This window comes from Macaca mulatta, chromosome 10 (assembly GCF_049350105.2).
Source record: "Macaca mulatta isolate MMU2019108-1 chromosome 10, T2T-MMU8v2.0, whole genome shotgun sequence".
Lineage (NCBI taxonomy): Eukaryota > Metazoa > Chordata > Mammalia > Primates > Cercopithecidae > Macaca > Macaca mulatta.
Window position 1 is genome coordinate 94924359 of NC_133415.1, and position 15265 is coordinate 94939623.

Below are 15265 nucleotides of genomic sequence, written 5' to 3' on the forward strand. Positions count from 1 at the left end.
GCTGGGTTACCCCACCATGGCCTGATATATATATATATATATATATTTTTTTTTTTTTACAAGTTTTTTTCTTCTTAAAGTCACACTTTAAATTCCTACCATTTAAAATGATAGAAACTGCTGTCATGTTTATCTGCCAGCTATTACACCCCTTCCTGAGCAGAAAAAAAAATGTTAGGATTTGTGTTAAATAGCTCTCCCTCCACCCTCATGCTGTCTGGATGTACCAAGATCTGAGATAATAGCCTACAGCAGGTGGATTTGCCATGCTCCAGGCTCCTTGCAGGCTGGGGAAGGCCAGCTGGGGCAGTGGGCTGGAGCCAAGGGAGGCCAGCAGGCCCAGTGTGGGTGGGTCCCCGGGGTCTGCTGAAATACACCTGGGGAGAGGCTCATCAAAGGGAAAGAGCAAGTTCATCGCGGGGTTCCTTTGCTTGCCTTTGCTTTGAGGCTCTTCCTTTTGAACCTCTAAAGTGACAGCCCTTCCTTGATCAAGTCTGGTGTCCCTGGACTTCTAGACAGCTCCAGAGCCCATGCCAATGGAAGCCACTTTTGTGGGCTCCTTTCATGTTCCATCCTCATGGGCCTGGAGATCTGGGTTGGTGACCCTGCTCCGTGGTAAAGCAGAGACCCTGGGTTTCTCATAGAATCCGAGTCTCATGATCCACTGTATATTTAGTTCCAGCAACAAAACAGTGAGCAGACAGACAAAGAGATGTGATATTAAAAAGTACACACTTAAGGGAATGTTTTCACAGTGTCTGATGAAAGTAAAAGAGGCAGCCCCATTGGTCAGAGGGAGTCTGCCAACACGAAGCTGAGTACATCTCTCTAAAGCTCCGTGGACTCCTTGTTTCCAATAGGACAAAGTCTGCACTTGCGATGGGCCTCTCTCTCCTGGACCCTGGCTCATCCCTGCTGCTCCGCCTGTTGTGCTGTGCCCGCACTGGGCTGGCCTCCCCCAGACTGCTCCTCCCGATGCCTTTTCACATTTCTTTGCCATTGCACATATGGATCCCTTTGCCTGAGTTTCCTTTTTGTTCTTTTTCTACCTGTTAAGACCCAGCAGGAACGGATGTCCCCTTCTCCAGGAAGCCCTAGGCCAAAGAGACTTTCTTGCTCCTAGGCTCATGGAACACTCATCCACTCCACACTACTGCACCGTGATTCAATTTCCCCAGCATACAGTGGGCTCCTGAGGGCCAAAGCTGTGCCTTCTTGGGTTCTCTGCCCCTCATGCCCTGTCTGGGGCTAGACCAGCCTTCAAGATGGAGCTTCCTCGGTCCCAGCCCACCTGAGGCTGTCAGATACTGGGCCTAAGCACTGGCTAGAGATCAAGATCGAGAGTGTCCCTGTCTGGTCCCTTCATAGCCTGAGGGAACAGGGAATTGTTTTTACTGACTAAGAAATTAGATGAGACTGGCTTTCCTGGGGAGCTGGGAATGTGTTACTAAAATATATATGAAATTCTGGGCTTCCCAGAAGAACTGGCATCAGGAAGAAAGTACTAAATTTCCATTTGTAGAGGAGTTCTCTGCTCAGAAGTTTCTGGCCTTATTTTCCCTCCATAAAATAACTGCTTGACTTAGAGAACATGAGAAAAACAGCACAGAGAAGTCTCACTGCCATTACCTGCCCCTTTGGAACCCAGGATTTCAACACTGAGGAAGGTGCCTGGGTTTCCTCATTGGAGGAGATGATCAAATGGGGATGGTAACAAGCCAGTAGCTCTCTCCTGGGGGTTCTAAGGACTGAGTGGAATGTCCTGTGGAAAGTGCCAAGCATGATCCCTGGCATACAGTAGAGACTTAGCAAATGTTGGTTCCCTCTCACTGACTCACACTTTGGACAAGACCCTAGATCTCCGGGCCTGATTCTCTTGACCTATTTTAAATCAAAGTATAATGGGCTCCACAATGGCCTTTTTCAAGGTGGCTGCTGGGTTTCTTTAGGAAGGAGTTCAAATTTGGAGAGCCAAATTATGCCCAAAGCTGGTGCTCTATCTGCCCCAGAAACCAAAGGGACCATCTTCAGGCTCGCCCATCTCTCCCTTGCTCAGTGGCATGCTGTCCCGGGGTGGGAGCTTTTAAGGACATTGCCAGGAAAAAATAAAAGGCCCAAGAGATTTGTCTTAGAGGTACACACTCAAACTCCCCCGCCCCTTTCTTTTTGACACAAGAGACTAAGATTTTACACCCCTCAAAAGAAAGTTTCTTTTCACATACACTTTGGAAAATAATCAGATCTTGTTTGTCTCTTCCAAAGAAAGCTACCACCAAAGAGACACACGGGTTACATCCTACAGGTCAGCCTGAGTCCTGCCCCGGGGAGGTGGTCCCTTTTTACAAAGACAAGGAGGAGCAGAGAAGTTCCCTGCAGTTCCACCCTCTCCCACTGACCACACAAAAAAGCAAAGAACACCTTTATCAAAGAGTGCTGTGGACACAGCTGGCCGGCCAGTGAATGCTGGACAGTCAAGGCCCAGGCTGGGGAAGGGGTACAGAATGGTTGTGGGCCAAGCCCCATGCAGGTTAGGTGTGAGGATGGGGGCCTCTCTTGTGACCTAGGGAACATTGTAAGGTCACACTGGTCCAGACTGCAAATGTCTGGTGCCAGAGGCCCCTGAAGGAGGTTGCAGGGGGCAGCAGAGCAGTGACCCCCAAGAGCCCCAATCTTTTCCATGACATGGAGGAGCAGAACACACATCTCCTCCACTCCCAAGGAGAAGGAAGGCAGGGGAGCTTCCCATTCCCCAGCACCTGCACAGTCGGCTTGCCACGAGATCCACAAACTCAGAACAAAAGCAGGAGGTCTGGGAGCCAGAAATCCAAGGCCTTGCTTGTGGGTGTACTTCTGCTTGGGCCCGTGGCTGTGGCTGGTTAGGTTGAAAAGGAAGTCTGGGCCTTTTGGAGCAGCATCTCCCACAGCAACAGGAGACCCCTCAGAAGGTGCAGAGCCCCCCGTGGAACACAGGGCCACCAGTCTTCTCCTTGGAGTCAGGCAGGGTGCCACCACCTCGGAGCCCCTGAGCCCAGTTACTGCCATTCACACAAAAGGGGGTTTGGTCACAGCAGCCTCTGGACTCCGGCAGGTTCCCCATCCCACTGAGCTAAAAGGAGCTTAAGTATTCCAGTGCCACCTCGTATACAAATTTATACTGTTCCTGAGAGGCGGAGAGGAGGAGAGGCAGAGAGGGAGAAGAGGAGACAAGAGAGATGAAAAAGGAAAGGGAAAATGCATTTAGTTTAGAGATACAGAGTTTGGAGAAAACTTTATCTACATCCACATTATGTCAACTCAAAATTACCCCTATCTGGACATCCTTCAAAATTCCGCTTGACGGCTGCTTCTACCCAGGCTTCCTCGAATGCCCAGCTGGCATCATTCCCTTTCTTTTTTACTGTTTTGTACAACAGTGCTTCTCAAACTGTAATGTGCATACAAGGCAGCCAGAAATCTTTTTAAAATGCACATTCTGATTCAGTAAATCTGGAGTGGGGCGCAAGATTCTGCATTTCTAACAAGCTCCCAGGTAATGATGCTGCTGCTGGTCTGTGACCTACGTGCTAATAGGGCCTCATTTTGACCAAGACCACACCTGGAGTAGGTTTAAAGACATATTAAAGCTCCTCGTGCATGGTGCAGTGGCCCAGCATGGTACCGGCCGGGTCTTACCATCAGGGGCTTGGCCCGCACGCCCTCTTTGCCGCACTTTCCTCCACAGTGCTCTCTACTGCAAATGCTCTCTCTTGTAAAAATTAGCATAAATTAATTGGAATATAATTAGACAGAAGTGAAAGCATACTTCACATTCTACTAATCCAGAATCCATTCCTTTAAGCCTGAATTAACGACACTGTCTTAAGGAATGGGCAGAAAGTGAAGCAAAGTAGGTGTAGCAGGATTAATAATTGGATTTTCCTGCAAGAAAGAAAAGTTGGGGAGGTTGGAAGGGGAAAACACAGGGCAGATAACGGTGCATATCAAGGGCACAGACTGCAGGTATATAATCAGCAGCCAGCTGCTGAGTGATTTTACTATTTGATGTCATTTTCTCCAGGTCAAGGGAACTAGTCAGCCCCTGGCTGTTGGAGAACAGTCCTTGGGATACTCACCAGGGTCTCCACCATGTTGGATTTGTTGTTACGCAGTGTTTTCACGATGTGGAACACGTCAATGATGTTTTGCTGCTGGATCATCTCACACACACTGCAGATGGCACAGAAGGTTCCACTACGGCCTCCCCCGTTTCTAAACACAGAGCAAAGAGGTGAGCCATGTTCCTAGGTCCCTTCCAGGCACCTGATGATTCTAAAGGTACATCAGTAGAAATAGGGATCAGCTGCCTGGGCAGATACAAGGCAAGGCAATGAATGGTGCAGGCTTTAGCCTGAGCCATGAGTTATGGTTTGACTCTGTGCCATTAACTTCCTTTGACCTTGGGCAAGTCACTTCCTCTGTCTGGGCCCCAAGTTCCTCACTCATATAATGAAGGGGTTGGACTAGATGACCTTTGAAAGTTCAATTAGCTTGACGTTTCTTGGTTCTATGAGCATGTTACAGTCACTCGGGGCACACTCACCCAAACGCCAAGGGCAGGACAGTACTGTGTCTTTGTACATGTGACACCTGCATCCTTGCTGATGCTTGCATCCATGTCCAAAAGGATGCTGTGGGTCCACTTAAACATCCAATAAAGACAATGAAAATTTCCAAGTGATTTTCCTACTAGTTCTTCCCATCCTCCACTAAGGACAGCAATACTCTGTTAGCCTAGGGTCAGCCAGCCCAAGCTTGGAGGTAGGAACTTGGAGGGAGGAACTGGGCCTGATAGGCTTTATCTTAAAATGACAGGTGTCTACTATACACCTTGGTTTAAGCAAGATGCTACTGATCTTGAGTCTAGGGATAGAAGGTTCGTGGCAGAGCTATGTCTGTTATTCCTTTCTGAAATTCCATAAGTCATCTTCATGGAAACACCCTTCAAACGCTTTACAGAGAGTCCCTGTAGGAATATGCCTGATTCAGAACTCCTGGGCATGTTGCCAAGAGCAACTAATGATTTCATGTAATGGTCTGTGTCTAAAGAACATCTGGACGGAAACTAAGGCACTCAGTCAATCTCCCAGATGTTTTATCTACAGGATACGCAGTGACCAGATGTTTCAAGTACAGAGAGTTGCTTTCCATTCCCTGACTGGTGCCTGCATTTCAGGGTCTGTTATGGCGTCTGTGACTCTTGGGGAAACCAAGGTCCCTGTTGGTAGAAGAATGTCCCTGTACCTTCCTTTGGTTCAAACTACTGGCCACCTTGGCTAGAAAGGACATAGATAAAGACACTATTGCAAACGAAAACAAAAACAAAACAAAAACAGGCTAAAAAACAAACATGAGAGAGAGAGAGAGAGAGTAAGGTCTCCTGCGAAAGAAGATTCTATCATTTCTGAAGCAAGAATAACAGTGTCCAAAGGGAAGAGGTGAGTAGGCACAGGGTCTCAGGGCCTGGTGGTCTGAGACCCTGAAAGATGGGTGCTAAGATAAGGTCACCTGAATGTGTGGGAGGCATCTGGGCATCTGGAGGCAGCAGGGATTAGCTGGCAGGAAACCAGCTGCTAGTTTCTGGGATGTGGGCAGAGCCACCTGGGCTTGGCTGATGCCACCCATCAACCTGACTTGGGACACCACGTAGTGTCTTCCTGAACTCTAGCCTGAGATTTGCTTCCTCTGGAAAGGAATATCTGCTGCAGGTGGTGGCCCTGAAGCTCTGTGTGTGCATCTCTATGTGTCTGTATGTTTAACCTCCTTTAAGCTCTCTGACTTTCCTAACATGTGCATGCACCACCTGTTTGAGAGGGAGAATAATTAGCTGGTTTTGAAAAGATTGACCTCAATTCTGAGGTCAGTCAGATATTATCAGTGCCTCCACTAGCTCCAGAAATATTTGTTCTGAGAAAGAGAAGACCTTGGTTCAAATTTCCTTTAACATAACATTTTTAAAGAGAGAGGCCTTCTCAATGACTTTTCCTCAAATCGTTGAAGTTCTAAGAAGCAAAGTGAGTGACTGTGAATCAAATATTTCACACATAGCTGTTATGGCTGCAGATTTGTTTTGGGTGTCAGACTTCGTAGAACCCTCTGTGGTCACTCTGTACTCCTAGGATAGGTTCTGTGACACTTGCTCTTTTAAGTAATTACATTGACAACATTTGCATATTTGCTACCATGACATTCTTGGTCATGTTGGCAGATAAAGTGTGTTTACTTTCTATTTCATGCCAAAGCACTATAGGGTCTGAAGATTGTCTAATTCCACATACCCATTGAACAGATGAGGAAACTGAGGCTTATAAAATTCAGTGATTTTCTTGACATTGGACCCTTTGTCAGCCACTGTCCTCTCGAGGTCCTGACCTCCACCCCACGTAATGACATCAGAATTCATTAGACTGGACAATGTCCATTCAAAGACAGGAGGTAAAGTCTGCAGTTCACCCCAGCAATGGGGGTATAAACACAGCTGGTCTGGAGCTCACTGTGCCCCTGTGCAATAGTGTTCCCAGAGTCCTTCACATCTGTCTATCAGTCCCTCAGGGCAGTGCCTTTCCCTCATGCTCTTTTTGTCCTGTGATCCCTCTAAACCCATCGTAGAGAAGTAGGCATAGTAGACAAGTCCTTTGGTTTACTCAGAGACAGTGTGGGTTAATCAATGGTGCATTAGCTTAGAGGCCAGGGAATGCAAGCCATAGCCCCACCCTTGATTCCTGATGACCTTACCCTGCCTGCACCTCAGTTTTCTCACTACAAAATGATAATTATCTACTTCACAAATGGATAGAGATGATTCATTTAAAATGTCTGGATTAAATTAAGCTCTCATAATCAACACCTTCCCTTTTCTCTCCTTCTTCTTCTTCCTCGGGAAATAACAAAGGAGGTTCTGGTCAGTGGAACCCACTTTGTCCTGGGTTTTCTTGTGACTATCAGGGCATATCATGCCTCTTATTGGAAAATGGGGCTCACCTTATTAATGCAAGCGTTGGAACATGGTCTGCCACCTCCTCTCATGTTTGTGGAAAGACTACCAGGTTTTGCATCAATCATATGCCATATATTAGTTCAGGACAACAAACTGGCAGCCCTGTTCCATTAAAGGATCATAATTCCTTTGAGTGCACTGCCACTAGCCTTTGAGGGATGTTGAGTTGTGGTATAGCCAGGCCTGCCTAGGACTGGTGTATGTGGCCAGCAGCATCTGCAAGGATGCTTTATCACCCACCATCCTATTGCCCTGGTGACACCTCCCTAGTACTCACAGGCAGTGGACCACAGTGCGTCCCTCCCTCCCGTCATACTGCTCCTGCCACTTCTCCAGTCGTCGGACCACTTTGAGCAGAGAGCGCTTGGAGGGGGGCGTGTCCCGGTAGGCAGGCCAGCCAATGTACTGGAGGTGCTGGACTATACGATAACCGTCCTGTGGCTGAGAACAGAGAGGCTGTTAGGGCTGTTCTGGTGGGGATGCCTGGGGACACGCACCTTGCAGATACCCTGGGGACTGCAGCATCATAGTGGAAGACAGACCAAGCGGGATCTAAGCCATGTCCTCATGGGGAGAGTCCCCATGACTACTTCTATTCCTTCGTGCACACAGACTCTCTTGCCGTGACTGCCCTGACCCCCTTTTGTACCTAAAAAACTCCTACTCAGCCTTCAAAACCCAATTTAAATGTCCCTTTCTTTAGGAAAGCCTTCCCTGACTGTTGGGCGGAGTTCTTTCTCCCTGAGGCTCATGTGCCAGAACATGTCTCACTTTCTCAATAGACAATGAACTCTGAGCTGAGGGGCAGGGGAGGTGCTGAGCTCCTTTCATCCTGGGCCCCAAGTAGTGACCAAAACTGTGTTAGCAACCATTTCATAGATTGCTAATCTGCCCCTCCCACCCACTACTCTGCTCAGCCAGTGAATATCCTCATGGAAGTAAGTAATCACTTTTCATCTAGGTGTTGGCAGTGCCTGGCCCAAAGCTTATGGGATCCAATCAAAGGCTGCATCAACTCATGCCAGTACAGAGACACAGTGGGGAAGATCTAATGTCTAAGAAGTTTTGTCTACACGGCAGCAAGTGTGTCAGGAAACAGGCAGATGGCAAGTTGGATGTCGCTCGTTGCATCTCTATGTGTTGAAGTCATTGCTGAGTCTGGAGCCGGAATCAGCACAGGCATCACTTCCTCAAGGAAGAAATCATCAGGAGAGCACAACACAGACTCTTGGCTGGCTCAGCGGGATCCTCTCTCAGCAGCCTCCATCTGTCTTGGGGAGGAGGGGCTCAGCAAGCAATGGTGGCCGTGTACTTACCCGGGCCATGTTACAGATGCGGAATATTCTGTGGATGATGTCCTCGTCGATGTCTGCGGAGACGAACTCCACCTGGATGGGCCCGTAGCACCCGGAGGTCTTCTCAGGCCAGTACTGCATACAGAACTGGGATAAGGAAAGAGGTCACAAAAGGAGGTCAAAGGCAAGAGGGTGGGTATCAAAGTCTCATGTATCAGCAAGCTTTTCTTTCTTTTCTTTTTTTTTTTTGAGATGGAGTATCACTCTTGTTTTCTTGTTGCCCAAGCTGGAATGCAGTGGCACAATCTCGGCTCATTGCAACTTCTGCCTCCCAGGTTCAAGTGATTCTCCTGTCTCAGCCTCCTGAGTAGCTGGGATTATAGGCGCCTGCCACCATGCCTGGCTATTTTTAGTAAAGATGGGGTTTTGCCATGTTGGCCAGGCTAGTCTTGAACTCCTGACCTCTAGTGATCCACCCATCTGAGCCTCCCAGAGTGCTAGGATTATAGGTGTGAGCCACTGCGCCCAGCCATCACCAAGCTTTTCTTATGGCTGGCAGGACACATTGACCAGAAAGGTAGAGTATTATGTAGGAAATTAGATTCAGTTTCCCCTTTAGGGACCAGCCACCCACTTTTTCTGGTGTTGAAATATCAAGGCTTTGAGCACAGAAACACTGGGCTTACAAATCTTTGCTATGCTGATTTCAAACCATTTGTTAGGTTTGCTGAACCTGAGTTTCCTCATCTGTAAAATGGGGAGAATAATATCTACCTCTAAGCCCTGCTGTCAGGATTAGATAGAACATGCTAAAGAAAGGGCAAGTACAATCTAGTTTTCTTTTCACCATGCAAATCATGGCAAACTCTTCCTCATTCCAGGAAAACCTTCATAGTGTTCATTCATGATCAGGTCAGAAGTAATATAAAAAATATAGGGGTTTGATCTCAGGCAGCCTTGGTCCAAATCTGGGCTCTGGTGCTTACTAGCTGTGCAGCCCAGGCCTCAGTTTTCTCATAGGTATAGTGGGGATAATTATGCTTACTTTGCACCGAAAGTTAATGTCACATGGTGCTAACAGATCTTGCCTGTGATTTTTTCTATTTATCTGGAATTGGAAATTAGAACCTACAGCTGAGAGCAAAAGGCAATGATTGACCTTCAGTTTAAGACAGTGGTTCTCAGTTGGAGGCTGTTTTGTTTCCCAGGGGACGTCTGGCAATGTCTGAAGACATTTTGATTGTCACACCTGGGGGTTGCTATGGGCATTTAGTGAGGAGAGGATGCTACTAAACATCCTGCAATGCACAGATTAGCTCCCCCCGAGAGTTATGTGGCCCCAAATATCCATACTGCAGAGACTGAGAAAACCTAGTATAAGATCTTTTTTTTTTGAGATGGAGTCTCTGTTACCCAGGCTGGAGTGCAGTGGTGTTATCTTGGCTTGCTGCAACCTCTGCCTCCCGGGTTCAAGCGATTCTCCTGCCTCAGCCTCCCAAGTAGTTGGGACTACAGGCACGTGTGATCATACTGGCTTTTTTTTTTTTTTTTTTTTTTTTGTATTTTTAGTAGAGACAGAGTTTCACCGTGTTAGCCAGGATGGTCTTGATCTCCTGACCTCATGATCTGCCCACCTTGGCCTGCCAAAGTGCTGGGATTACAGGTGTGAGCCACCACACCTGGCCATAAATTATTCTTTAAGCTTCAGGGGTCATTGAGAAGAAGTGGAGGCTGGGTGTGGTGGCTCACGCCTGTAATCCCAGCATTTTGGGAGGCCAAGGTGGGTGGATCATGAGGTCAGGAGTTCAAGACCAGCTTGGCCAAGATGGTGAAATCCTGTCTCTACTAAAAATACAAAAATAAGCCAGGCATGGTGTCAGGCACCTGTAATCCTAGCTACTCAGGAGGCTGAGGCAGGAGAATCACTTGAACCCAGGAGACAGAGGTTGCAGTGGGTTGAGATCATGCCACTGCACTCCAGCCTGGGCAACAGAGCAAGACTCCATCTAAAAAAAAAAAAAAAAAAAGAAGGATACCTTGCTGCTTGTACCTTTGTCTCTGTTGAGCCACTAGATAACTTTAGTTGAGGAGAGAATGTTGTGGTAGGGGGTGGGGTGTGTAGCTGCAGAGAAGAGCAAGGCATGCTCCCTCCAGTTCCTGGTTCCCAAGGGGCACAGAGATGGACCCTGCCTAGGTCTGCAGGTCCCATTGCTGGGGTACAGAGGAGAGTCAAGATTGGGGCTGCAGGCTCACTGGCTCACTGAGGACCATGCCAACATGAAGAAAGAGGCCATGTGTTAGACCCTTCATTGGGGGGTTGCCCTGAAGACATAGCCAAGATTCACACAGACAGACCCCCCAAAGCTTCTGAGAGCAGTTTGGGATTGAGTCTCATCGGGGGGCCTGGGTTCAGGCTACCCCAAGCTTGCAAATAGGGGGCTAGATTGACAGAAGTGACCCCATACCCCTACAGATGCAGGGTTTTCATTGAAAGGGGTGCTTGCTCTCTACTTTGTGGCTGAAGAACAGCCATCTCACCCTGAGAAGTCACATGTGAAAATATCTTCATTCTTTTCTTCCTCTAGAACTAGAATTATAAAGGAAGAGCAGTGAGCAGGAAGGATGTAGGAGATGGAAACTCATGTTTCCCACCTTCTTAGCTGTGGATACCCCAAGTTCTAGCTTAGGAACATTCACCTTATAGCAGCAGCTGGCATACTATTGCCCACAGACCAAGCCAGCCAGCTGCCTATTTTTGCATATAAAACTTTGCTGAAACACAGCTACACTTACTCATTTATGTATTGTCCACAATTGCTTTCATGCTTCACCCACAGAGTTGGGTAGTTGTAACAAAGACCATATAGCCTACAAATCCTGAAATATTTCCTATCTGGCTCTTCACAGAAAAAGTTTGGCAACCCCTGCTTTATAGGGTTGTTCTGAGGATAAAGGACATAATTCATGTAAATAAAGCCCTTACACAGTGCCAGGCATGGAATAAGCATTTACTAAATTCCAGTGATTCATACCATTATTGAACCCATCAGTACTCAACAAAAATAATAATGGTAATAGCTATCATATATAAATTTGAAGGATTCTTCTTATCACCCCTGATAAATAGCATAAGTATGCAAGGTTAAGCTTCAGAATGCAATGATGCCTTGCTTTCCTGGCACCTCCACTGGGGGTTAACCAAGCATAGTGAGAAAGGAGCTCTGAGTGTGTGTGTGTGTATGTGTGTGTTGTCGGGGTGCTGGTCACAGAGGCCTCCATGGCTGGACAACCATCTGCTGAGCTGTACAATAATGACAAATCCACAATTTGAACTTCATTTCTCTTTGCCATTGGCTCTTCCGCCTTGCAACCTTCACAGTAATGAGAGACTGGTACAAATAGGTCTATGGTTGGTCAGAGAAACCAGAATTAATCAGAACTGCCCATTAAAAAAATAATTGCCTTTATCACCTGCACTGAATTTAGCGTTCCCAGAGTTTGGCTGTGATCCTGACATGAGGTACATGGATCCAAATCAGGGAAAGCCTATTATCCCCAATATCTTCAGTCTGGAGAGAATGTGGAATGATTTGTCTCTTTTAATAAGATTTCCAGACCAATTTCTCAAGCTAATAGATTCTACTATGCCTCAAACAAGACTCCTATATTTCGGGACCCTTCTCTGCATTCGATTTTCTGGGTCACTCTCTCATAATGCCCAGAGGGCTGGGGAAGGTTGCAGGCTTTTCCAATCCTTAATCAGAGTCATCCTTTCACTTGGGCGCCCTAATTTGTGAGACTACAGCAGCAGCAGGGTGGGTGACATTCAGAAGGGTGATGTGCTGGCATATGTGGTGTTTGAGCTGCTAGGGATCATCAGGGTCTCTCTCTGCAGCCCAGGACATTGCATATACTCTAGACATGGGAAATAAGAGAAAGAAAGCAGAGAGGCCACGTTTTCTCTTCCCACTGACCCTTTGGGGCTCAGAAATGATTCTCATCAACAAGAAATATCCTCTGTGGTTTAGCTCAAGACTGTCCTGGTGTTCAAGTGCTGTGGCTGCACCTGAATGGATGCCACCATTTTGGTTTGCTTATGTTGTATAGCAAAAGGTGGGAAAATGCATTGGGGTTTCTGGATTCCAATCCTGGCTCTATCACTTTCTAGTTGAATGGCTTGGCTACATCTCTTAGCTTTTCCAGTTTGTTATGAGTGGCTGTGAATTTTAGTGTCTACTTAGCATAGGGATCTGTATCTAGCAAGCACTCAATAAATGTAAGCTGTGATTATTAGGCAGTATGGGGGAGGGTTCCTCAAAACAAGATGGATAAATAGAAGATTTTTTTCTCCACTTAGTAGCTCTTATGAAAATTTCTCTTTAGGATAATACCCAAAGGACTGCCCTTGTGAAAATTCTGGATCAGCCAGCTTGGGGTAGCTGTGAAGATGAGTAGCATCCTAGATATGCGATACTGCATGCCAAAAAACAGAGATCTGTAGGTTGCTCTGATGAGCTGAATGACCCAGAAGATAAAAGAGGAAGGTTGGGATCATTGTAGAACCAATGAGGTATAAAAGGCAACTCAATGTGTCACATAACCCTGCTCTTAACCTCTAGAATATTCCATACATTCCTAATAGCATGTAAAATGCATACTGTGCATGTATTTCTTGCAGAAACCAGCAAGGAACTGAGCTTGGCTCCCTGGCTCACATAGACATGGAACAGAGATCACAAATGTGAGTGGAGGAGCCAGACTTTTCATATAAGCACATAAGCATCTGCGATTTATACAACTCCTTGGGAGGGAAAGCTTATGGTTTCTTAAGGCTCTGGAAATGTGAATTCTAGGAAGCCTACTTCTTTAAGATCATGAGAACCTAGCTGACCTGAAAGCCACACTTAACACTCAATGCAACCTTGGCATTTTCTTCCTTAGATGGAAAACTTGTGAAGTTGGCTGATCCAAGAATAGATTCAAATTCTTCAGCCAAGAGTCCAGACCAACTGACTTTTTCCACCTCGTTGCCTAGTAAGTACTCTCTCCTACCCTTTCTTTTGTAGTGGTCTGAGGGTGAAAGGTGAAGGGAGGGCTTTACCACTGCAGATACATACAGGTAGTGGCGATGAACACACTGGGAGAGGAAGTCAGTCCACTTGTTAATGATTTAGAAATAATCATGCTTCTTCCAAAAAAACAGAGGGGACTTTTGATGTCTTTTGTCAGAACAAGTTAAACCAAGCAAAATTGTGAAGCCTGTGTGGACAGCCCTGGAACAGCTGCCATACATTATTCCACGTAGTGCTCTCCATAGTTGTTTGGACCATGAAAAGATGTCCTTGGGGGGTGTAAGTTCACGCGTGATATATAACAAATACAGAGGTAGCCTCATGCGTTAAACATGTTTTTCTTGCTGAGGGAATCAGAAAACTGGTTAGTCACTGGAATAAATATGCTCTGATGAATTGAATGAAAACTAGCATATGGGTCTATTTTTGGAATAAACATTTTTAGAGCATATTTCAGTACACCTTAGTTATGCCTTTCTTTAATTAAAAATACTTTGATAAAATGGAAAGGCCAAGTAATATCATAGTGTTAGAAATGAAGGACTCTATTTATTAAGGCCCCTGTGACCCAGAGTGAAGAAATCGATCCCAGGTCACCTAAAGGTGAAATGAATTTTTTTTTTTTTTTTGAGACGGAGTCTCGCTCTGTCGCCCAGGCTGGAGTGCAGTGGCTGGATCTCAGCTCACTGCAAGCTCCGCCTCCCGGGTTTACGCCATTCTCCTGCCTCAGCCTCCCGAGTAGCTGGGACTACAGGCCCCCGCCACCTCGCCTGACTAGTTTTTTGTATTTTTTAGTAGAGACGGGATTTCACTGTGTTAGCCAGGATGGTCTCGATCTCCTGACCTCGTGATCCGCCCGTCTTGGCCTCCCAAAGTGCTGGGATTACAGGCCTGAGCCACCGCGCCCGGCCTGAATTGGTATTTTAAAGAGAGAAATGTAAGTTTCCTGAATTGGTTTTAAAATTCGACATCAGTGATTATAAAATTGGCTTTGATACTATGTCCAGTTAAGGAAGTCAGACTGTGAGTGAAGGCATAAAGAAGACAGGGACAGGGACAGGGAAACAGAGAGAGGGAGAGAGAGGGATCGATTGATCAAAGCACATTCACACATCTCTCCTCAGTGTATCCTCCCAATAGTCCCGTGAAGTTCCGTAATGCAATCTCCATGTAGTGGGTGGAAACTTACTCTTAATAACAGCTGCATCAGAATTTGTTTCTGGGAAGGAAGGGTTGGAGTTTAGGAATATACCTACAGAAGAGTCTTGGGGACGGGAGGCAAGGCTCAGAGCAGGTTTTAGAAAGAGGTACTAAGGAGATGGCTGGATTTTGCAGCTTAAGAAAGGAAACAGCTTAAGAAAGGAACAGCTTTTGGGGAGAGGATGGGAGAGGGAGGTATGGGAGAGGAGGTAAACAGGGGAAGAAAATGGTTTGGGCAACAGGGTCAGGGGAAGACGTGTTACTGCTAGCGAGGGTCGAGGAGGCAAGATGGGGCTTCAGAACGAGGATGTGTGATGTTCAACTTTAAGTCATGGGCATTGATGGGATCTGAAGCTCATATTCCTCTGACTAAAGCCTCAGCTGAAACTTGGAAGTGAACATGAGAATACGACCCCCTCAGAATTATCAGAAATATTGGGGATGGACTGTGGGTTTTCCCACAGGATAGGGAGTAGGGAACAGAGCAAATTTTATTTAAATCTTCAAAGACAGAGTGAACTTGGCTAACATCTAGGTTATAATTAACCAAGGATAACATTAAGACTTGGAGAAAGTAAAGGACCTGGCTCAGGGCAACACAGTGAGTAAGTACCAAGGCTGCAATTTGAACTCAGGTCTCTTGACCCCAGACTTGTTATTTTACT

At 46.5% G+C, this 15265-nt stretch overlaps 1 protein-coding gene across 3 annotated transcripts in view; it reads right to left on the reverse strand.

The window, feature by feature from the left end:
* Nucleotides 1-1031: 1031 nt before the first annotated feature.
* PTPRT (protein tyrosine phosphatase receptor type T) overlaps nucleotides 1032-15265 on the reverse strand; it is a 1118573-nt gene continuing 1104339 nt past the window's right edge. For all 3 annotated transcript variants that reach the window (XM_028828430.2, XM_077949122.1, XM_028828427.2), the window contains 4 exons: nucleotides 8350-8475; nucleotides 7311-7474; nucleotides 4113-4248; nucleotides 1032-3160 (listed from right to left, as the gene is read on the reverse strand). In XM_028828430.2, coding sequence (XP_028684263.1) covers nucleotides 3107-3160; nucleotides 4113-4248; nucleotides 7311-7474; nucleotides 8350-8475 — 480 coding nt within the window. In that variant the 3' untranslated portion in view covers nucleotides 1032-3106. The remainder of the gene's footprint in view (nucleotides 3161-4112; nucleotides 4249-7310; nucleotides 7475-8349; nucleotides 8476-15265) is intronic.